General features: G+C 40.8%; 1 protein-coding gene across 4 annotated transcripts in view; it reads left to right on the top strand.

Annotated features, from left to right (window-relative positions):
- tox2 (TOX high mobility group box family member 2) overlaps positions 1 to 25006 on the top strand; it is a 95539-nt gene that overhangs the window by 32958 nt on the left and 37575 nt on the right. For all 4 annotated transcript variants that reach the window (XM_042406658.1, XM_042406659.1, XM_042406660.1 and 1 more), the window contains exons 2-3: positions 2949 to 3041; positions 19343 to 19402. In XM_042406658.1, the coding sequence (XP_042262592.1) occupies positions 2949 to 3041; positions 19343 to 19402 (153 nt within the window). The remainder of the gene's footprint in view (positions 1 to 2948; positions 3042 to 19342; positions 19403 to 25006) is intronic.

Raw genomic sequence — 25006 nt, forward strand, 5'->3', positions numbered from 1 at the left:
TGCCAGCCTCTTCCTGGTGTGGTGCAGCATCTTCCTGTGGCTGCACACCAAAGTTAGTTAGAAACTGACTTACAAAGTTATTTTTTCATGTATCGATTTATTTAAACTTTTATCAGGGAGGATTACAGCACTGTGAACAAACAAGTGAACTCTGCCTTGTGCTCTATTTTGGTCGGAACTAAAGTGTAGGTGGCTGAGATTAGAGAAAAGAATAAGAGGTTACATAGTGTTGAGCAGAGATGGTAAACGGCTGGCAGCATCTGGTTTTGGTAGATGTAACACAGAACACAGAAACCCAAAGCCAGCCAGAAAGTGAAAGTGAGGTGACAGGGGTGAGAGCATCTGAAGTGAGGACCAGAAAACAAAAGAAAGGTGTCAGAGAACAAGTGTAGAGAACAATGCTTCTTGCACTTGCAAACTGTTGTGAGCCAGCAAGGAAATGTGAGGAGTTTGGCTGTTGCTGTTCTGGGTGCCAGCACTCCTAATGAGTCTGTCAGGGCCAGTTAGCGCAGCCAGGCCTGCTTGTGTCCCCTCCAGGCCGCAGACAGCTGTTATTAGCCCCGTAATGGCATGCCACAGGGCCAGATTAGCCTGGCACACTGGAGAAATATCAAACATTCACTTACTGTGGCTCCTTCGCTGGCTAAAGCAGCTATTCTGCGAGGAATTCATTTAGCTGCGATGCTGGCAAGCTACCTAACAAGCCACAAAAGGAAAAGTCTCCAGTGAGAGATGGAGTTAGTGTACAGTAGCTCCTCTGCAAGGTGGAAGGAAAAAGAAATGTCTGTCTAGACAATGTGCAAGAGCAACTTACTGGGTCATGTTGCTGATTATGACCTATAATAACATGGTTTCACTTCCGATCAATGAATGCAGAAAGAACTACCACAAGACAACTCATCAAATTGTTTGAATCTGAGAAAACTTTAAATGCACATTTCATAAATATCTTGAAAAAATAGTTACACACTGGCTGCTCCTGTTTTTCAGGTTGCTGTTTGTCAGGACAGCACAGTCGCCGAGGAAAGTTGTAAATGAGAGTTCTCTTTAATAATGCTGCATCATCATTATGCGAACTATATCGACAAGATGGCCACTGCTGTCTACTCATCTGTTTTCACCTTTCATAATGAGCACAGGAAATCAAAACCTTACACAGCAAGTATTCTCAGTCTGCCTCAGGGGATTGCCTGTACTGTATACAGTCTATGATATAGGCCTACACCATTGGATCAGCATACTGTTAATACACACACTGCTCTGCATAGAAGGCTGCTTATAGGGTATAAATCATGCTCTTTGAGCTTGCTACTGTTTTTCTTGAATATGTTATGTACGCTTTTGCAGACATTGCTTGTGGGTTTCACTGCATGGTAATCACTACGCATTTAGGCACATAAACACAATCTGCAAAGGTGTGTTTATAGAAGTTCCACTTTAAAGGCAAGGGCTGCTATACTCGTGTGCATAGGATGCATGTTTGCCTGTACCATGTGACTGACAAGAAATGAAAGGCAGGGCCAGTTTTGGTTAGTTGAGAGATTTTTTTCTCACTCAGTTGTTAAATACTGCATGTCTCAATGCATAGCAATCTGAATCCCTGTCCTTGAACGCTTTTGTGTCTGTCTGATTGCATGTGTGTCTGGGTGTTTTTGTGTGCATACATTCTTGTGTGTGTGTGTGTGTGTGTGCGGTTGGTGAGGTGACAGAATGAATGTTAAAAAGAAGAAGCCGAAAGAGCAAAGAAAGTAAAAGAGTAAGTGTGAGTGAGAGAGATAATGTGATATCTGTTCTAGATTGTTGCAATGTGGGTTTTTTTTTTCCCTCAATAATCTACATCTTGTCCTCATTAGGACGCTGTATGGATCAAGAGTGGAAAAGCCATTACGCACTAGACTTAGCGGGCTGCATTCATAGTCATTTCCAAATATAAATTCATGTTTCATACTCTTATTCACAACAAACCAGTTTCCACATCAATGGTGGTAATTTTTGTTTTAACACAGCAGAGCACAGATGTAAAAATAATCTCTCAAACACCTGAGAGAAAAGGAACTCATTTTATCAATTAACACACACACACACACACACACAGCAGGTTATCACTGTTGTACAAATCAGATGACCAGATGTAACTGAACAGAGATGTTAATGTGAGAATAACAGAATATCAAGGTGCAGTGAGATGTATATAGTTGAGATTGAAGCGAGGAGAGAGTTGAAGACAATGTGTGAGATACAGAGAGTGAGATTTGAAGTGAATCTTGGGATGTACCCCTGCTGCGGCTGTGGGCCACAGTGTGAACCCCACTGAGCTGTACTGTCTTTCCCTGGCAGGGACCACTTGTTGCAAATCATTAGCTTCCCAAGTACTGAGGGCTTTGCTACCATTCCTACAGGTTGAAACCCACACAGGGAAGTGAAGGGAGGAGACAGCAGGCTTAGGACCCTTTACACTGTAATTATCAGCTGTGTAATGTATAGAAAAATGGAGTCAGTAGAGTACAGTGGAGCGCAGGAACCCTGGCTATGATCACAACAGCTTAGTTCCATTAGTGCCGCTGCTGAACCTCCCTTATCCAGTTATTATGTGTGGTACATCACCATGAGGTGATGTGATTTAACATGGCAGCCAATGTGCAGGCTCTCTGACTTGGCGGAAATGTATGAAACTAACACAAAAATCACACAAAAACTCAAATGAGGACAGTGAACAGAACTACAGCATGCACAATGGCTGTACTGTATGATCCCTCATCTTTGGATCTTTGGAACTGATTCCAGTACTGGAGTTTAAAACTTTCAAACTAATGCACTTTGAAACAAATTTAACTAAAATCTGGATCTCTTTACTGTGATGTTATCAGTAGTCCTTCATCTGTGCTAAGTTTTAGAGTGCAAGCAAGAGAATATACTTAAAATGTCTCTGTGTCTCTCTCCCCTCTCAGAACAGATACGGTGCTGCCGATCGAGGTGTGAGACTCTACAGTTCCCTGCCCATGCGCCCGAACCCTGACGGCAAGAGACTGCCCTCTACTGGGGTAAGACTCATGTCTTCTAGCCCCCCCCCCTCACCCTTTGCTTCCTCACCCCTTGGTCTCATCTATGCCTACATGTATCTACACGCCACATTTAACCTGTAAACCTGAGCAGCAACAATGCAAACTTGTACATTTGTAATATTTCATGGGTTAAAGTTTCTCTTCCCTGCCTTAGACATAGAATAACCAGGGGTTCTTGACCCATGATAGAAAGCTTCGACACTGGAACAACTGCTAAGGACAATCAACAATATCTAGACTTAAATCATGACCAGGAAACAATACAACCCAAAGTTAAACTTAGCGTCATCCTCAGCTGCCATGACCTCTTCCTCATCCTTTAACCGTGTCGTCTTCCCACGCTCACTCTGATAGATCTGCTCAGTCCCCCATCCCCAAACCATCATTGGCCACCACAAGGCTCCCAATAAAGCACCCGTCTGACTTGGTGGTTTGTGCGGTATTTGCCTGGTAGCTTCTCGCAAAAGCATGTTGCTGCAGCTGATAGGCCAACCGACTGCTTCCTACTGTATGTTTGTGCAGAACAAAGAAATGTGTGGCTTTCTGGATGCAGTGCCTCTACTTCAGACTTGTTTTAGGTTTAAAAAAAGAAAGGGCTAATGTTAATGTATCTATTAGTTATAAAAATTCTAATATTTTGGTGATTTTCCCTTTTTTCTACTTCTTTTGTTGTATAGCAGCTGTATTGGGACATCAAAGTCTCATTTTCCCATTATTTTATTATATAATTTTTCATTAGGATGCTTGGAGAAAGAAAGAAGTTTATTGAAGTTTAGTGATGCAGCACTTGCAGTACTTTGACTTTCACAAAGTGCTGGAACAGTTAGTCTACTGTTTGTAAAACCTTTCTTTCATTTTTTAATAAAATAAAAAAGAAATCTTTTAGTATTGTGTAAATCATAATTAGAATCTAGCTTGGCTTGCTTTTATGCATTTATGCATTTATGTAACAAAGGAGAGAAAATGAAAGAACAATAGACTGAAAAGAGAGAATTTAATTTCATATGTCTCCCTTTTTCATGTTTCACTCCATGCAAGTGCTTTTTGAATTATCTCTTCACTGCTCCAGGGCTCAGTGAGAGGAAGAGTGGGTGAGTGAGGAGGAGAGGGAGAGACAGAGAGAGAAAGAGAGAGAGAGACAGAGACAGACAAAGCAAAAGCTGTGTAATATTGTTGGTGCACACCTTTTTTAATTACAACAGAGATTGTATTGATGTCTCAGGCCACATGTCCTAAATCATTTATCAAGGGGGAGAGTGCTAACAAAGCATTTCTAAGAAACCCATCCTCTCTCAGGGCCTGGAATCATATGTTATCTAAAGTGAATATTGTTAATGCTGTTCGGTGGAGAGACGCACTTACAAATCATGGGAATGAGTTCCTTGTCAGGACATGCGTGAGGTAGTAAAGATATATATGCACTTTCATCTGATCCTCTGTTGTGCAAATTAAATTCTACATCTAAAGCTTTATGCAGGAGTTGTTTGTAAAATGAAGACCGACACGTTAAAAATGATGGATAAACAGTGTGAGGGAAGGGAAATTTCTAAATTATCTAGTTGTTTTGGTTCAGCAACAATTTAAAGATTACATCTCTAGCACAGATTAGAATTTCCGAAAAAAAAAAAAAAATTCAGGGCAAAGCAGAAGAGGAGACAATATGTGCTATTTTTTTTCATTCTTTGGTTTTCTGTCATTTCCTTTTGTCTGTTATTACCTGGGTGTAGCGTCAGTACAGTAGCAGACTGTAGCTACAGGCTGCATGGAGTGGAGGAGAACATAAACCACTTAACATGCAGGAGGAAACCAGACGTTTTTCCATTGCACTTATCAGGTGCTGCGGTGAGAGCAAGTGTCAAGGTGCAGTAGGTCCCCCCCACCCCCCCCCCCACCCCCCATCCCTCTCCCCCTTCTCACCCCCCCAGCTCCTCTCACCCATCCTCTCTTTCCTCCCCTCTTCCTTCCCCTGCACACCCCTTTTATTTTCCCCTGATCTTTATCTCTGCCCCTCCTCCCTCCCTCACCCCACCGTCACTCACCCTTGGTTCAGTTAAAAGTGGGCTTGGCACTTCCGCAGCAGCACACTCCCCCCCCAACCCCCCTCTCCCCACCCCCCTACCTCTTCCACCACCACTACCACCACCATTTCTTTTCTCTCTGTCAAACTAACCTCCAACTCCTGCTCCTCACCTCTATGTTTCCTGTCAAGGTGCACTGCCCACACCCCCCCCCCCCTCCCCTTCCCCCTAACCACCAGCTCTGCCCCTGCAACCTTTTTCTTTTCTTTCTTTCAACATCTATTACGACTCTAAATGCCTACAGTTCATTTTTTAAAATGCTCCGTTCAGAGGGCTTGTCCCCCAGTGCTCCTCCGTGATCTTGCCATCCCTGCATGTACATGAATAAGGGGAACTTTTGTTTTATTAGTGGCTTTGAAAAGAATCTCTGCCCTGAAATAGAACATACACTTTATTGCAGTGCTCTTTGGCTCATATGAATCTGTCCCAAACTCACAAATGAACACTGTGTAATGTTCACAATGCATGAATGTGTGTGTAAACTAAGTGCATTGACTGTGAGCATATACCAAAGGACTGAACAATAAACCAAACTTACTGAATTACAGACATTACTGATCTCTTACTGACCTAAATACTTAAAGGGGACAGGGATTTGTGTGATTTTGTTATTTTTATACTGTTATGATGCCAGATGTCTATGTTAAAGATGGTCAAAAGTCCAAATCTTGAGTGAACCTATGTAAAATGCTCGCTGCAAGTCAAAAGCCCAGGCCTCAGCCTCCACTGAATGCTTCGTTTGCAAAGTTACCTCTACTTCCTTCTTGTGATGATCATTCTCGCATGCCCACAAACGGCCGTCCATTTCATAGTCTTTGTCGCTAAGGTTGTTCCATGGGTTGTTCACGTTTTCCACTCGCATTTTACAGATCAGATTCGGGCCTGAATATGTACGGATGTATTTGATAAGTTGACATTTCGAGTAAAGAACCAGAAAAAATAAGTGAAATCCACTACTTCTGTTCCTTAATGTAACCTTTTGAGTGGACAGAAGTCTGCCGAGATGCAGCTTCTGGAAGCTAACCAATTAGAACAGCGTGGGTTCACTGGGAGGGGGGCCTTAAAGAGACAGAAGCTAAAATGGCCTGTTTCAGACCGAGGCTGAACTGAAGGGCTGCATAAAGAGCCAGTATAAGATAAATAAGGATTTTTTTTAAAACTGTAAAGCATGCAAAGATATTCCAGTAGAGCCCCAGAATATAAATATAGACTTGGAAATGTGCATAATATGTCCCATTTAAAGCAATAGTTGGGCATTTTGGTAAATATGCTTATATACTCTCTTGCCAGGAGTTAGATGAGAAAATTGATTCTAAACTAGTTGACAGTATCATATGTAGTCTGTCTTTCTTTTTACAATATTTCATTGAATCTATAAAATGTTTACACACTGAAATTTTCAAACTCAATACTCCACGTTTTTTTTGACTGCACCATTTCATCAAACTGAAATATTCTGGAGGTCTTTTGCATTATTTAAAATCCATTTCCCCCAAATTCATCTTGACATATTTAGTATCCATGGAAAGTTTGGGATCTCCATTAGAATTCAAAATAAAGTTGAGAGTTAAAACACTGGTTGGATGCACAACATGTTTTTGTACTCAGTGATCTTCTGACACGTCAGTGAGGTTTAATGGGTTAACTCCTATCTGGTGCATGCATGCATGCATGGTTTCACATTTTCAAGTTCAAGTTTTATCGTAATCTGTATTAGAAATACAGGAATCTGTACAATAAAATACTGAAACACAATGATGTTAATGCACAACGAAACCCAAAGCTACTGTACTGGAAAGGAGGTTTGTTTTAGCTCAGGTTGGATAAGCAACAGCGTATTCTTTGCAGAGAGTCAAACTGTTTGAGCTACCGTTGTTATTGTTGTTGTTGTTTTAGCTCCACTGCCTTGACAGTGATATAAGGTGAAGGTTCAAAATCTACTATAGTGCAGAGATGACAGGATCGTCTAAGGATTCCTTCTCTTTTTCCTCTGTCTCTTTCCCTTAGTTTCTACATGTCCCTCTCTCTCTCTCTCTCTCTATCTCTCTCTCTCTCCATCCCTCTCTCCTGCTTTGTCTCTGTGTCTTTCTTTCTTTTTCCAAGCTGATTTGGAGCCTTGCATAGTCAATTATGTAGGGAGTGAGAGATAGAGTGGGGGCTCGGGCTTCCATATTTTGGTGTGATATTAATATTGCATGAGCGCTATTCTGTAGCGAATATCTAAGAGATTGCCTATTAAGGCAGCAGCAGAAGAAGAATGTGACAGACAGACACACACACACATACACGCACGCACGCACACACACATACACCTACACATACACATACACACACACATACACACACGCACACACTGTACATTCATACATACAGCCAGAGAGCAGGGTTGAATCAGTCAGGATCAGGCTCAGGTTGTTATAATTAGTGTTTTCCAGATTTATTTTGTTGAGATAATAAGTGAGTGACTCATTTTCCAGTTTAATATGTCATGTTTGTTTATCTTGACATGGCTCACATCACACCGTACAGTGAGCATGTTTGATGTTGGTGAGAGCTGAGTGATGTTCCACTGTAATTGTGCTAAGAATGGAATATTTTAACTAACCAACTGAATAAACAAAGGAAACAGAGACACAAAACAAACGCCTGCTGTAAAAAAAAAACAACAACAAAACATTGCCAAGATAACTGTAATATTGCAAAGCAGGAAGGATCTGATGGCAGGCTATTTATTTTCTACTGCTGGGTGGGTATCAATGATGCATACTGTAAGTGTCAACAGTGACAGGCTGAGGAGGTCCCCAGCGATGACTGAGAGGCTCAGCTTGGACACTTGATGCTTTTTGGGTGCTAAGTGGCGGTGACACCGGATGGTCGGTGATAGACATCTCATTTCATGCCGACACAAATTGTCAAAAGAATCTAATTTGAAGGTGTCATGAACATAACCCATATAAATACAGAGTAAAAAATCATGAAACATCAGGTTTTCTTTTTGTAAAACCTCTAATAATCAGTGTAGTAGGTGACATGACTGAAATTAATATCACAGTATTAATGATCATACTCTCAGATATATTAAGATGTAGCAAATTTATTCAAAATTATATCTAAAATAATCAAGTTTACACTTAATACATCACACAATATTCACACAAAAACTTCAATAGGTAATTTAGGTTAATTTTAGATTACAGTTTCCTTGGAGTCATTCATTTGTAAAACAATGTGAAATAATAACATGATGTCTTCATATAAGAATATTATGTTTACACTTAAAGTTGATACACAATAATATTGAATTGGCAATTAACTGTACAATGCAGCTTTGGTTTAATATGTGTAATTACAGTCATAGTTGATATAATTTTCCACATGCAGAATATGTTTCAGCAACACCATGAAGATTTCTTTATTTTTGTGAGTCACAAATACTCAACATACACTTGACTTCAAGCTACTGACCTTACATGCTCTTTATTAGTATTATACTATATACTCATCAATATTTAAACTATATACCCAGTAGCTTAGCTGCCAAATCAGGTAATAATAATCAGCAAACTGTATTTTTTTCTCACAAGGCCTTGGACATGCACAAATGCTGCAGAGGTATTCCTCTTTTCCCTCTTGCAGTAGCCAGGCTCTGTCAAAAGCCCAGAAAGTCTGGCCTGAAGTCGACACAGCCAGTTAGTCCCGAGCCCAGAAGCATCACGCTGGGCCCGACGTTGAACAAGTGCTTGGTGACCTTACAGCAGCAGCTGGAGTTTAAAGAAGTCTTTAAAAGGCTGATTCTCCACAGTAATATCATCGCCCATGCCTCAAAGAGTCTGGATTAAGGCCCACTTTCCCTCGCTAAAATGTAACAAATGTGTAAAAAAAAAAAAACATCACAGCCAAAGCCAATGCGCAGAGAACGATGGTTGGAGGAAGAAGAGAGAGAGAGAGCAAGGGAGAGAGAGAGAGAGAGAGAGGGGAGAGGCAAAAAAAGAAGGGAGAAAGAAAGTGAGGGGAACTCAACATCTTAACACCCGTCCAACCTCCCCTCCTCCCTGCCATATCAATGTAGTTGGCTTTCTCTGAAATTCAAATGGCAAGAAGGAAAAAAAGCAGATGAAAAAAAGAAACCTCTGGCTTTGGAAAGGGGGGGGGGGGGGGGTTGGAGGGTGGAGGGGTGGGGGGGTTGCTGAGAAAAAGACCTGCCATCTATGTATTAGTGCTCTGTAAATATTACATGAGCTCCACATTCGCTCAGTTGTTTGGCATTACTTCCACTGGATGGGTATATTATTTTAGAAACCATGCCTTGTTTATGGAGAGGCATGACCTACTTCCAGACACTCCTCTCTCCCTCCCTCTCTCTCTCTCCCTCTCTCTCTCTCTCTCCCTCTCTCTCTCTCTCCCTCTCTCTCTCTCTCTGTGGTATTTTTTCCTTCTCTTCTCCCTCTCTCTCTTTCTCTCTCTTTCCCTTTACCTCTCTTTCTCTCCCTCTCTTTCTCGCTGTCTCTCCCTCTTATTCACTCTCAATCTGTGAAATCTCAACTGGTTGTCCCTCCTGAACAATTACAAGGCAGAGAGACCCAAATGGAGATGTTTGTAGAAAACAACATGTGTATAATTAAGGTTTAATGAGCTCTTGTCAGGGTGGAATATGCAATTAGATTGGTAATAGAAAATTCTGCCTGAATGCTAGTGGCAGAGGCTGGATGTGGAGTCAGCATGGCAGTGAATGAAAGAACAGTGAATTATTTTGAGCCCTATCGACAGAACTAGATGGTGCTGGATGCTGCATTTAGATTTAAATACATGGTGAGGTCCCAAATACAAAAAGAAGGGTTTTTCCCCCTGGTGGTGCAATACTGTGTGTTTTCATGCATGTTTGAAAATTACTGTACTTGTGCACACCAGGTTGGTGCCTTGGGAAAGCAGATCTTACACAGCTGAAGTTATGCTTTACTGCATTGCAGGGTGAGGGAAGAGACAATAATTGTGATTTAAATAGAATTGGCCATAAATGTCAGTGCACAAACATTAAAAGGTGAGCAGGTTTGAACAAAGTTTCCCTGAAGTTCATGTTAAACTAGAAAGCATTCAGTGTGCAGGGCTGCACAATCCTCTAAATGTGTTATTGTAACAGAAAATATTTTAAAATCTGCATCTGGATCTGCTTTAAAATACGCAGTGAAAAGAAATCTGATTGACAACTGGAAGCCATGATGTATGGAGAATACCAAAATCCTGTCTTGGCATATTAAAGCTTTGTACAAAAATGATTTGTACAAAATTTCAAGTGAGTTAGAGTCTGGACCACTGAGTTACATCAATCAAAATCATATCTGCCATATCAATTTATAATCTTTCTGTACCACCATCTACAGGTAAAATAGTTAAAGTCTTGCAGGATTGCTCTGGTATTTGTCATCTAGATTTTAGCAATGGTAAAATGTTTTACAAATGTCCACATGGTGGTGCTGTTTACGACAAAAACTGATCAGATTTTCTTTAGCCATTGGTAAGTACTTTTTTTTAGATATCCAGGAAACGTGACAGACAGATCAACCCTGTGTCCCTTGGAATTATGTCCATATTGGCTGATCTTCACCTCATAATTTATATCCAAAGCCAACATTTCGTGCCAATGTAGGAAGTTGTGTATTGAAGGATGCCGAAGTTGTGGACGTGGAGGGGCGTGTAGCGTGTCTGACATTTACGAAAGAGATTTCAATTCAAGTGCTGTCACAGACATGCAATTAACCTTTTTAGTAACTCTAACCACTACCTTTCCTAGCCTAAATGTTTTAGTTGCCTAACCCTAACTTTGCCTTAACCGTAATTTATTTTCCATAACCTTGATCTATCCTTAAACTTAACCAGAAAGTAGCATTTAAAAAATGTTGACACTGGACATGAAAAACCATTGTCACTGAATGTAATTCGGAGTTTTGCAAAATATCATCATTAAAGGCAGACAAGCAAAACTGAAAAAATAGTGATGCACATAAAAAAGCATATTTCTTGAATACAACCAGGCCTCATTTGTTCTCAAATCGCTGCTTGGTATCTCTTTCTAGGTCTGTGCTTTTTTTTTTGTCCTCACTATTTTAAGGAAGAATACTTCTCCACAAGGCCCTGTGTCTTTTAAATAAGGCACTTGCGAGAGAAAAAAGGCAGGTATCTTGCTGCTCTCTTTTTCCGCTCTCCTCCTCTTTTGTGACAGTCTCTTTCTTGACTTGGAGAAATTGCGCTAGTGGGTCTGCTGAAGAAGAAGATCCACACACACACACACAAAATTGTGTTTGGCTCTTTCTGAATTACTTGACTAGTCCCTGAAAGAGAGGGCCCTTTGTTGGCTTCCTCTGGGACTGCCCTTGAAAGGCTCCTATTGTGTGGTAAGCACTATGATATAATGCAAGTGGATTTAATAGATTTAATGGAACACGCAGACATGGTTCTCAAGCCCTCATGTGATGAGAAGCAGCCTGTTTTAGGAGATCAGAGCCACATCTTAAAGAAATGAAATGATATGTCCATGTCACATTCACCAAGAAGCATTTCAAGCTTTGATTGTATGGTAAATATTCTTGGATGTTTGGTCCATGTAGAGACACATTGCGCAAATCGCATTTATTTTTACGTTACCAACAGCATGTTTTGGTGTCTTGTATTTGAGTTCTTGTTAGAGTTCTGTATCGCTTGATTATCCATTTCTGTGTTCCACCTGAGTTGTGTTGGAAGTCAAGGTTAGGCAGAGTGGGGGTAGTTGAATGTCAACGATGTGTTAGCTTTGTTTTCATTGTGTTAACAGGAGCACAATGGTACGATTGTGTGGCCATCTGAAACCCTACACCTACCCAGAGCTTTCGGAGGTCAGAGGTGGGGGAGATGTGTGTGCCTTTAGCCCGTTGAACCATGCATTTTGAAAGACCCAGAAACCGAAGAGTAATCCATCCAGCATACCATCAAAACCATTCTGCTCTGCCGGCGCACTCACATACCAGATCTGCTCATCCATACTTCTTGTAAAATTCGCTTATTTTCCAAATATAAATGATGCTTTTTTTTTTCTCTCTCTTCTCCTCATTGCTTTGTAATCTGTCTCATTATTTTAAGGTGCCATTTGAGGAGTGGCCTGCCTCTTGAAACCCCTCAGTGTGATGGACAAGACCATAAAGCCAAGCAATAAACCTGAGATGAATGTTATATCTTAACACTGATAGAGGCAATTAAGTCCATCATAAGCAAGAGAGGGAACACTCTCCTCTGGGGACTCATTCACTTGCATGGTTTAACATGATCCCCAGCTAAATGCCTTATTTTATTTCTCCTCTCAGCTCACAGCTTACAGTCTAGCACAAATTGAGCTGATGTGTTTTTTTTTTCTTGTTTTTTTTTTTTTTACACAATTTGGTCTTTCTGTCTGATCTGCCCTTTTCTGTCTGTCGTCATGTGTCTCCCTCCCTCTCTTTCTCTCTATCTCTCCCTTTCTCTCTCTCCTCCCCATCTCGCCGTATTTGTCATGGTAATGTAAAAAAATCTCAGCTGCTCCAATTCATTTCTTGCTCTTTCAGTCGAGAAAGAAGGGCAATTCTGTTTCTCCTCACTAGTTTCTGTGTGTTGAGGTTTAAAGGTAATGAAGACCATATTTTATCTGCATGGAGTTATATGACTGGGCGTGGCTGAGCAGGTCTGTTATGGGAAAATAAATATTATGGAAGGTCTAACTTTGTTATCTTTATCTCGCTGGGATCAATGTGTGTATTATTGGACAGGATACATTACACAAACACGAAGGCACGCATGCAATGTGCGCACATGTGAGCCAAGAACATAATGCATGCACGCTCAGATTGTTTATATGCAATTTGCAAACATGCATGCACATAAGGAACACATAAAGGTGAAATACACATGCAGCAGCAGCAGCAGCAGAGATATCCACATATACACACTCTCACACATACACAAAGGCAATCCATATCTGCTTTATAGCACACCATCCCCCATACTCTCTCTGCTTTGGTTATGCCTTTATGCATGTGTGTGTGCATTCACATGTGTGTGTGTGTGTGTGTGTGTGTGTGTGTGTGCCTGCCAGCGAGTCATTGAATGCTCTAATGACCACAGTCCTGACACAGGTATTTTGACTGCTGCCTCTTTCCATCGGCACATTGACTGACACACGATTAGTTACGCTGGGGTGAAAAACTAGGGAGGCGCATGCTGTAACCATGGAAAGAGACTAGAAGGAGGGTTAAGTCCTCCTCCCTTCGTCTCTCCTGCCTCATCTTTCTTTAAATCTAAAACATACCTGGCTGCAGTTACCGGTTGTGAGATTTGGTATTCAGTGCGTACAGTAAAGCACAGCTGGGCTCACAGCGACCTTATGAGAAAAGCCTCTCGTGTAGATCAATGCAGGTTAGCAGCGCTGTAGCACAGAATGCAAAATAACCGTCATAGTAGGAATATGGAAGTGTAACAAATCTAATCTGAAACTAGAGACTTTTTAAGGTTTAGTGTTGGTTTGATTTTATTTTGTCATCAAACAGTACACCGTTACAGTATTATAGTAGTTTAATGACATTAATGTAGCAGCACAAAACAAACAATATTCTACTGTATATACACTCAGTTGCCAGTTTATAAGTATACAAGCTAAAACTTAATTGTCATTTTGGAGGCTACAGTTTGTGGTGTTGTTGAACTGTATGGTGTTATACAGAGAGGTGTTTCTAATATTTTGGTATTTATATGTCCAGGTATATAAATGTGGCTAAAACTATGTAGAATTAGTTAACAACATGGTCCTGTTATGTTTCCAGGCAAATTAACTAAGATCTGCTTGTCTGTAAAAAGGTGAAAATAATGAATCAAGATGTTTAAATTTTAACAGATACCATGAGTTTGAGGACTTATTATTATGACTCCTTCATTCTGCATTTCAGTGCCGAGCACAGGCAATGCTCAGGTGACTTCATCTTCCCACATACATAATACACAAAGTAAAAAACACAGATAGTCAAAACATTGAACACATACTGTATTTAATGCAGTATGGTATATGAAAGATATGGAAGATATTAGCAGATAAGTAAATAAATAAACTTTTAATATAATAGATGGGTAAAAGCAAAAAAAAAAAAAAGAGAGAGAATAGTGTCAACATTGACACATTTACAACCGACCCAATTACTTTCACTACCGGAAATCAATTTTTAAAAGTTATTTGACATAGTTTTATAGGAGAAGCTTATCTATTAATGGACGAATAAAATTTTTGGCAGTTTTGGATGTGAGTCCTTGTTTGAAGGTTTTGGGAAGCTGCATTTCTGATATGTTGTGTTCCAGTCAACAGTTGTTCTATAACCTCTATGACTGTGGTGCACTTCCTGCATCAAACTGACATTGGTTTGGCTTTACGCAAACACAAAGCTATTTATAGCATCTCTCCCACTTTATTTTCTCCCTCCCATTCTCTCTCTCTATCTCTCTCCCTCTCATGTATTTGCATTTCTGCTATGCAAACAAGAGTCTGGTGTCAAGTGCGTCAGTTGTACAGGCCTTACTTGTCCCTTTTCTTTCTCAAGCTTCAATCCATCTCAAAATTTCTCTCCTTCATTCCCTCGCTCAACATGACTCCCTTCTCCTCCATCTCACTGTAGCTTTCCACCTCTTTCTCACCTTCACCCTCTACCTCCCCCCTTCACCCTCTCTCTCTCTCTGTCTGTGTTTTCCTTTGCTCAATTGTTTTGCTGTAGATTTGACCGCTATGATTAATGACCTCAAAGCCGCAGGAAAGCAAACAGAGAGAGACACGACAAGCTCGCCCTTCCCTTACAAACCTCCCTTTTTCTCATGTGTCAACTGCTCGTATGTTCACACTGAGCACATTATGATTTCTGGAAAAAGATATACATAATATGAGTGAGACCAAGATTTTATATGCACAAAGCTTGTCTGATGTCTACAGGCAACAGTCACCTGGCAAACAGAGCAGCTTTCCCAAGCCTTTACTGTAAAGCTGCATGCATTCTTCATTTATTCTGTGTGCATTTTTACTGTAGTTTATTTGGCTTGTTAGTATAAACTTTGTTATCACAAATCTCTATATGAGAGCACTGCACGTCCAATTTTTCACATTATTTCCCAACATTTCAGAGCTTTTGTCATCTTCCATGTATACAAAATGTTAAACAAACATCAGAGCAGGGAACCCAGATGAAATGAACTTCTTGCTCAGAGGTCAGAGGTCAGGTTCAGATGAATCACACGCTGAGGGAGGCATTCAGAGTCTTGGTCAAGGATACTTCAGTAAGGTGGATTCCCTTCACCCAACTTTTTCTGGCACTAATGTCAAGTTAGTGATGTGGAACTTCTTATCCAGTTTACTATTTTAAAGTACAAGTAAAGTACAATATGCACTGACTCAATTTACCTGGTTCACTAACAGCTCCCAGTTACTTGTGATTGAATAAAATGTTTTGGTGCACAAGCTTTTTGTGCATGTTGAAGTCCACATTTGGGGACTTCAACAAGTCCACATTTGGGGAAATACCCCTATATGCTTTCTTGTCAAGAGTCATATGAGAAGATTGATACCACTCTCATGTCTGTACACTAAATATGAAACCAGAGCCAGCAGATGATAAGCTTCGCTTACTATAAAGATTAGAAGAACGGCGAAAAAAGACAGGAAACCAGGAAGTCACTGCACCTAGCCACAAAATGATCTGTTAAATCATTTTTCGAACTATTGGGTTTTCGGACTAATCCCCTGCTTCCGGTAATGATATTCTAACTTCTTATATAATTAAAGATATATAATTAAAGAATAAGAAAGTGAACAAGTGTATTACCCAAAATGTTAAACTATGCCTTTAAACATACCTGGAGTCAGGCTATTAAACTCAAATTGGCACAGGGTAAGTGCAGACCAAAGGCTAGCAAGCTTGTGAGCTAGCTTGTAAGCCTTCATTCCTTAGGGCCATGTAGAGATTTGTTATTCAAGGTCTGCTCTTGTATCTGTACTGTAGCATGATTATAGTACACTTAGCTTAACTGGCTATTCTCTGACCACAAAGAAGCAGGAACTAATTATTTTTACCTTTCCCCTCGATTTAGATATTGTTTATTATTCTAACAACTCTGCCCTCAGTGACTCCTTCCCATTGTGCCGCAGAAGCACAGACTTCACTTTGCTCTTTGACATTCTGTATAATTGTTTTCTACTTATCCTGTTTTGCTCATCGAGATCTGATTCGCAGGTATGAAAATAACCTATTCCAAGACACCATCATATCCAGCACGATGTGATTAGGACAGCATGTAAAATCATTTTCCAAGAGCAATAAAGAAAGTGATTTCATTTTCATTGCAGAATACAATGATTGTTCCTCCAGCAAACTAATAGTTCTATCACACAGAAATCATTGTGCTAGAAGTAACAGTTCCATCAGAGGCTGAATGATAACTTGGAAATGGAATTGGGGCTTCAAATTGAATAATGTTGCAAGGGATTGCCTTTGTACTGTAGTTTGTTTGGTGCTCTGAGTGTGTCAAGACATAAACAAAAATACATGAGCAACTCTGTTGGAGTGGAATCTGACCATAATTTAAATGGAATATATTCAAATGTTCCAAAAAAACCCTAAAATGATTCATACTGAACAAATGAACAGCTACAATACAGTAAATTTAGTTCCTGGAACCTATGGCTCATTACACATGGTGAAACATCGCTATAAAAAAGGCTGTGGCCCATTTTTGGTCCCTGCCCACAGCTTGAGAAACATTCTTAGTGAGTTACTGTAGGCACATATCCATCCCGTAGCTTGACCTTACAGTAGCAGCTGTAATTCATCTCAGCCACTACTAGCTGTCTTAAGGTGTGTTTTGTTTCCTCATAAATGGCTGGTGCCAAATAGTGTCAGACAGAGAGTCAGGGAAGGCCTCTGGGAGTGTGTGTGTATGTGTGTGTGCATGTTTATATGCCTGTGTGTTTCAAGCTGCGGCCTCTGGCTGTGACCCCAGTGTTAATCACACTACAGCCAGAACAACCGCAGGCTCTATTGCCACCACTGCTGCTACAACCCTCCTCTTCTGTCTGTATTTTGCTCATTCATACTCTGTCCTCACCCTCTCTTTTCATTCCCTTCTATCACTCCATACCTACAGTGTTTTTCCTATTCTGCCTCCCGCTTACACACGATCTTCACTCACTCCTTTTCCTTTAGCTCAGGGGTACACCCTCATCTTTCTCATCCTCTAACCTCAAACCATCACCTTTTCTCCTAAGCCTCCCCTTTTTAAACTCTGAATATCTGAGCTCTGAATTAGCAGGGTTGCCCTCTCATCATTTCTCTGGCAAAGTGTAAAAGCGCTAAAGGTTGTTCTCGCCTTTTGGCATCTGAATGGTCTCTTGATCACTAGCTGGGTGGCTAGTTGGCAGGGTTAGTAAAGGGGTAGATTGGTGATTCAGGGCCGCCGTAGAGGTAGGGGCAGTTGTCCACTAATCGGAAAATCAGTGGTTTGATCCCTGGCTCCTCCATTCTACATGTTGAAGTGTCCTTGGACAAGATACTGAACCCCAAATTACTCCTGAAGGCTGTGCCATTGGTGTGTGAGTGTGTGAATGAGCATTAGAAATTCCTGATGAGCAGTGTGGAACCTTGCATGGCAGCCTCTGCCATCAGTGTATGAATGTGTGTTTAAATGAGTGAATGTTGGCATGTAGTGTAAACCACTTTGAGTGGTCGGAAAACTAGAAAGGCACTCTATAAATGCAGTCCATTTACCATTTAATATTGGTTGACCATGTTAGTGATTGGTCAGGAGGACTGGCTTACTGGGAAACAGCCTTTGTGTCTGATTGGCCAGCTCTCTGGCTATTATTCTCATTTGGCAGATTAAGAGCAAATCTGCCCTGGTTAGTCCAGTTGAATCAGACTCTAGTTTGTATTCCCCCTTAGTGTGATTTGGTTGGGCAGATGTGGACACAGCAATCATACTCGAGTGTGGAACAAAACAACTGTACTAAGACCCTTTGAGGAAGTGGTCTCAGTACAGTCCAAAGTGAATTCTAGTTAGTTTGCAGTGAGAACATGATCCAACCTCAATCCGACTCAACTACAAGGCATCCTCTCTGAGGTTGAGCTAAACAGTTCCTGTAGTCAGGTGCACTTGCATGCTGGGATGCAGATAAGTGAAATCAACATTTACTAGCAGCTAGCTGGAGAATGAATCAAGGCCCAACCTGGATTAGCGCAACAAAGTATGTCACATTTGGCCAGAGGACAGTCTTCTTGTGTTTATGTTTTTGCTCCCGCCCCAGACACCACTAACCAATGAGTAGAGTGAATGTTCTCACATTGCATTTAGTAATGCATTTTGGTTTGTCAATGACTCAGACCAGGGCAAACAAACTATAGGCTTGAGAACACCCTAAGAGAGTTGGGAAACCCACACTATGGCACGGAAGACATCAATCAGAGCAAGGAGCATGAGCCTTCAGCTTTCCAAAAACAGTCAATTTAACTGAAGTCATCTTGAACACAGAAATAGTCCCCTGGAAATTCCTGTTGCTGTTTAGTGAATGCCAAAGCAGATCAATTTGTGGGTCAACTTGTTGGCTGATGTACTTGTCCTATGTCATTTGATTAGCTATTATCTGAATAGTGTTGATTTGATTTAGCTTTTGTGCATGCTGGAGAAGTAGCAAATTGCAAAAATAGAATGAGAAAGCACACACCATAAAGTGTTCATCAAGCTAGAATGTGTGACTAGCCAACTTGCTCGCCGACTAACTAGATGGCCGTTGGTGTGGGTATTGTGGTCTCAGTGTTGTGATTATCACTCTGTTGTGCCTTTGTCGCCTTGTGACACCCATGGAATCACAGCAGTTAGGTGTGTGCACACTTACACACACAATCTCAGGCTGTAGGCAAGCTGAGACGAAGAGTGTGAGTTACACAAGCTTTGACAGGGCCTAATTATACGTGTCTCTAATGAACTGTAATTACTGACATCCACCAGAGCATCGAGGTCTATAAGCCGAGGACTCGCAGTCATTAGGGCTGCTGTGTTACACTGTTTCTGTATCTCCACTGACTGACTGAAAATCTCTGTTTTCAGTCCCCGTTGGGATTTGTCGGTCTCTGTCTAATTGTTTTCTCATTTCTCTCTTTTTCTCTCTTCTCTCTACTACAGTTTGATGGTGACAACATGTACATGAATGAAAACAACCATGAGTTTCTCCCACCAAACCAGGTGAGTTTAAATTACCCCTAATGGAATGCCTTGTCCTCTGTTTTCCTCTTGTTTCATATGGTCCCAGTGATTGCTGCCTGAATTGCTGCAGAGCCATTTTCCTTCCTCAATTGCTCATGCTTATAAGGATGGACAGTAAGTTGTTGCTACTGAAACAGCAGCAAAGTTATATAACATCAAAAACATCTGAAATCGTTCAAAAAATATTCATGTTTTGCGCTCACAGATATACATAGATATAGACATAGAACATTTGTCTTTTTTTGCAGATACAGTACTATATCCTTGCAGATCTTGTTAGTGGTCACAGCATGGAATAAACAGAAATGTACGTCTATTAATCATAAAGCTGCCTGTTCAAAATAATATTTACATGTGTGTTTTTTATCTGATGAATTCGAAGTAGACAGTCATGATTACATTTCTGCCATGGATGAGGAAAGCAGAGCACCTAAACTACACAATATCCAAATTCAACACAGAAAGGGCTGGTACTTTCTCTCTGTGAGGCGAGGGTGTCAACCATTAAGCTAACTCTGCCATTATAAAATTCATATTCACTGTATTCCAATTATGCAATCATCCTCTGTGCACATATTTTCACTTTGGTAAAAGTCAAGCAGAAAACACTGCTTCACTCTGAGTGAGTTTTGGCCTCATTGCAGAGGATTTATTAAGTTACAATGGAGGGGAAGTCAGTGCTCTTCTACAGAACATGGCAACCATGCCAGATACACTGTAGCACAGCTGGTCGCGAACAACTGGGAGACCATATGGTTGTGTTTGGACAGGGGGATTTGTGGAGTTTGGGAATAAGCCCATCTGACATACACAGGGGAGCAGGGAATTTGTCCCTGTCAATTGCAATTATTAGAACCAACCCGTAGGCTACAGTAGTTCTGTGTTTCTGTTGCATTTTGCTTTTTTGCTTAATTTCTTAATGCTCTGGTGTGTTAAAATATGGCTGAGGGCCCAGAACGAGACACAACGCTGCTCATGTTGCTTCTTGTACATGATTTGTAAAGTTGATTTAGATAACTCTGACAACAAATATGTCTGTTGCAAATTTCCCATGCAGATACTTGGCTGTCTAAGAAATCTTAAGAACCACCGATTTTACGGTCCATTTGGATTCAGCACGTGTTAGTTTACTGTAGTGCTGATTGACTGATTACAAGTCATGCTGATGTGCACAATGTTTTTTGCTGAATTACTGAGGGGCAGATAAAACATTGCAAATGTGGCATAGAAGACAGACAGAAAGGGAGGGGGACAGAGAGAGGTGGGGATCAAGGAAGCAAGAGAGAAAGAGACAGAGAGGGAAATAGTGTGAAAGACGGTGATGGGATGAGAGACGATTTTGCTTTGCTCTGTGTTATACTTTGTTTACTCAAGATCCCCTCATATTTGACATGTGCCTTGCTCTATTCTCCGCTTCACCAAGTTTAGCCTCTCCTTCCCTCTGACAGCTAGAGTCAGGGAGGGCCTTAGGGGTGGACACACACTCCTGCAACAAAACATAGAAATGGAAGGGGAAAAAAAGGAAAATCACTGATCTGCACCTCCTTAGGTGTACCCCACTTCAATATTACATACTCTACAACTCTAAACAAATTTTGAATATGTAATGTGTTCACACTGAAGGAGTGACAAAGTATACTAAAAAAGAAACCTGCTTGATTTATGAGTGTGGTGTTGATTCACTACAATCCCAAAATCTTCAAAGGAGTGGAGACATGAAAGCAGAAAACATGAAAACACATATTTAGACATTTTAGGAAATATGCCTATTCATTTTCTTGTTAGATGAAAAGATTAAAACCACTCTCATGTCTGCACAGTAAATATTCGTAACTCTAAACCACGAGTTTTCATTTTTATATTTCTGTTTATGTAGGAATGAAACAAACAAGATATAAATTTTAATTTGGGATCTTAAGAGGAGCTGTTAGCCGTTTATTTGAATTTTGGAGAGAGCCAGGCTGGCTGTTTACCCCTGATTTCGGTCTTTATGCTAAGCTAAGCTAACTGGGTGTTAGCTCTAGCTCCATACCTACAGCACAGATATGATAGTGGTATCGATTTTCTCATTTAATTCTCAGCAAGAGAGTGAAAAAGTACATTACCCAGAATGTTGAACTATCATATTTCTATTAAATCTCTGGAAAAAACATTTTAATTGTGAATTTCAATTGACATTTTGATTGGTGTCTGTTGGTGCACATGTTGCATCATATGTTTTTAGTACTAAAGCTGCAACAATTAGTCCATTAGTCGATTAGTTGCCAACTATTACAATTAATTGCCAACCATTTTGATAATCAATGAATCATTTAGAGCCATTTTTTTAATTAAAAAAAAAGTCCAAATTCTCTGATTCCAGCTTCTCAAATGTGAATACTTTCTGGTTGCTTTATTCTTCTATGACAGTGAATATCAGTTTGGGTTGTGGACTTTTGGACGGTACAAAACAATTCAGGATATTTTAAGATGCATCTTGGTCTTAGGGAAACTATCATCAACATTTTTCACCATTTTCAGACATTTTATAGACCAAACAACTAATCGATTAATAAAGAAAATAATCCACAGATTAATCGATAATTGAAATAATCTTTAGTTGCATCCCTAGTTGGTACAAATCAATAAAGTAGTGGGATTTCTACTACAGTTAGTATGTAGCAGCAGTCATGATGCCAAATTCCGTCATTGGTGGTATAAGTGTGTTTCACGTGTATTAGGTTTATGACTGATTAGTTACAGTGTAAAACACATTAAAAACTGTAAATGTGTTTATGTTTGTGTTATTTGCAAAATGGACTGGTGGTGAAAGTTACAGAGGGATGAGATAGCTGGGGGGATAATTTTTTTATGAACTAGTTTCATTCTTCAAGAAACGTGGTGTACAGTACATACAGTAGCTGTATTATTCTCAATATATTCCAGCTTCAACAAAAACAAATCACACTGCCTAAAGCTCACTTTTCTCTGCTTTCTGCTTTATTATCTTCTTTTACTTCTCTATTCTCTCAGACTCCCCCTCTCTTTCTCTTTTTCTCACTCTGTTTCTCTTTTTCTCTTACCCCCCGTTGCATTTAAATGCATTTGGGTCAGCGGCTCCGCCTACAAACTGTGTGAAAGTGTGTATTTCAGTACTCTTCTCTCTCTCACTTCGGTTTTTCCATGTAATCACTCTATTTAATCTGGTTCACCTATATAAATACATTTTCCCTACATAAGGTACATGCATATAGTACCTAGCGCTGTTGAGAAAATCTGGCCAAGTAACCGTAGCAAATAGTGAGATGCTTAGATCAGTATGTTCTCGTGATGAGTCACAAGGAAACGGGGTCAGTGCTATTGTCATATCGATGTTCCCATGAGCATCGCAGTCTGACCCTGCTTAGTTCTCTGTAGTGTTCCTTCCAGTCTCTCTCACCCCCACAGCAGAGTGGCAAAGTGTTAGTGATTCAATGACAAGGTCACAGACCCCGGTCTTGGCACCAACAAGCTCTTTGTCTGCCCCTGTGGCCACTGACCATTGTAGTGGCAGCAGTGCAGAAAAGAGTAAGCAACAAGAAGCTCTGGCTTGTTCTGTTGTCTTCACAGAGGTTTGAGCTGACACTCAAGCAGACAGAAAAGAGATGCACTAACATGAAATCTCCACAGTGGACAGTGGAATAACATCTGCGATGTAGAGAGCCTTTTATTTAATTATAAAGGTCTTGGTAGACCTTCACCTGAAGTGGGAACTCTCTTGCTAATACTTAACAGAAGAGTACAGAGTGATGTGATCAAAGATAATGCACTGTGGAGATGCCTTCTCATAGCTTTGCAGCAAAGTGAAAGAAACAGTATACTTCATCAGCACTTTACCTTGACAATGCTTTGCTTTGATGTCTTTCTCCCTGACTTATGAATTCATTTAGCAGAACTGCTGTTTGAGAGAAATATGTCACAGAAAAAAAAAGAACATGAGGAGCAAATGGAGGGGAGGAGGAGGGGAGAAGAGAGATGGAGAAACTGCACAGGGGAATAATTCGGCTAATGGAGTGACTGTTTGGATATTCAGCAGAAGTAGGAACAGAGATTATGATCTTGCAATTAGCGTAACAAGGTTTTATTGATTGGCTGCCACTGTAGCGTCTTTGCTGCCAAAACGCTGCATGTGGTTTTAACATGCACAGTGTGTGTGTGTAGCCCATCCAGTCACACTAGTCCTACTACCACTAGAGCAGAATCCAGCTCTGTGTTCCCATCAAGCTGTGGCCATTCCCTGAGCATCAAAGCTGAAATATTATGGATTGCCGAGTTGAAAGGGTCTGTTTGAATGCCTGATGATAAAGTGGACTGCATTTGCATTTTCCGCTCACTTTTAAGTTAATGCATCGCCCTCCTTCCCCTTTGAGTAAAATGCAGGTATGAAAAGGCAGCTTCTGGTAACGAGTGATTTGAAAGTTTTACATGTTGCGAGTTCAAATTATGTTTTAACGGTTTGATGCTCAGTTATTATGTTGGAAGTCACTACTGGCAAGGATTATGCCAGCCCCTTGGGTTTTGTAATTCTAATTAGGGAGGTGTTTGAGTGCCAACAACAGATCTGTGAGACACACGGAGAAGCAGAGACAGATCATTGATCGATAGGAAGTTTTTTTATATGGCATCAAACAGATGTGATTAGGATAAAACTTATGAAACACATTGACAGACTGAACTCATAATGAGGCCTTGATGTTGTTTTATTTTTCTTAATAGCTAGATTTAGTGGTGTAAAAGCTCATGTTAACAGATTTGAACAGATATGATGTCCATCACACAGTTTTAGTGCCTAAACTTGTAGAAACTCTGCTCTGATAATAATGATTAAGTCCTCCTCTACAGTTCCCCTGTGTCTCTCATCTTTCCCTCATATGTTTCTGATAAACCATTGTAGAACATGATCCCATAGTCTTTTATGTCCAACCTTTGACAAATCTATCACGTCGTCCCTCTATGCTCTGAATTAAAGGCCCATTCCACCTTTCCAGTTTAGATGAGTAATTCTCTTGTTTGGCAGCAGCCCAGAGCCCAGCCGGCCCATCTGGAACCTCGGCGCAGCCTGATTGGTCAGATTCAGTCGTGTGTGACTGACAGGAAGCCTGCTGATTGGGGGAGACGGTATCTTTGGATCGTTGCACTGATTAAAGCCTCACGGCGGCGTTTTGTAAACTCCCGCCGTTCGGGGTCCCCGCACCAGCGCCCTGGCCCTGCTGGTCTGAATTACAGCTCGGCCGCATTAGTCTGATTTACAGCTTCCTCCCGCTGTTTAGATTGGAGCTGGGGACCAGAGTGGCAGGCTCCTCCTCCCCTACACTGCCACCTGCCCCCTCCCTCCCCCACCTCTTCTCATTGATTCTCCCATTTTCTGCCTCACCTTCTACTCATCACCCCAATCCTCCCAATTCCTTGTTCGTCCCCCTTTTTTTGCCACCTCACCTGATTTACCTCATTTACACATCCCCCCTGCTTTGTACTTGGCACCAGTTCCACCGCTCCTCTTCTCTCTTACCTCATTCCTCTCTCTCCTGCACTCACCCCTTTTCTCTCCCCCCATGTGCTTTTTTT

This window comes from Thunnus maccoyii, chromosome 3, assembly GCF_910596095.1.
Source record: "Thunnus maccoyii chromosome 3, fThuMac1.1, whole genome shotgun sequence".
Lineage (NCBI taxonomy): Eukaryota > Metazoa > Chordata > Actinopteri > Scombriformes > Scombridae > Thunnus > Thunnus maccoyii.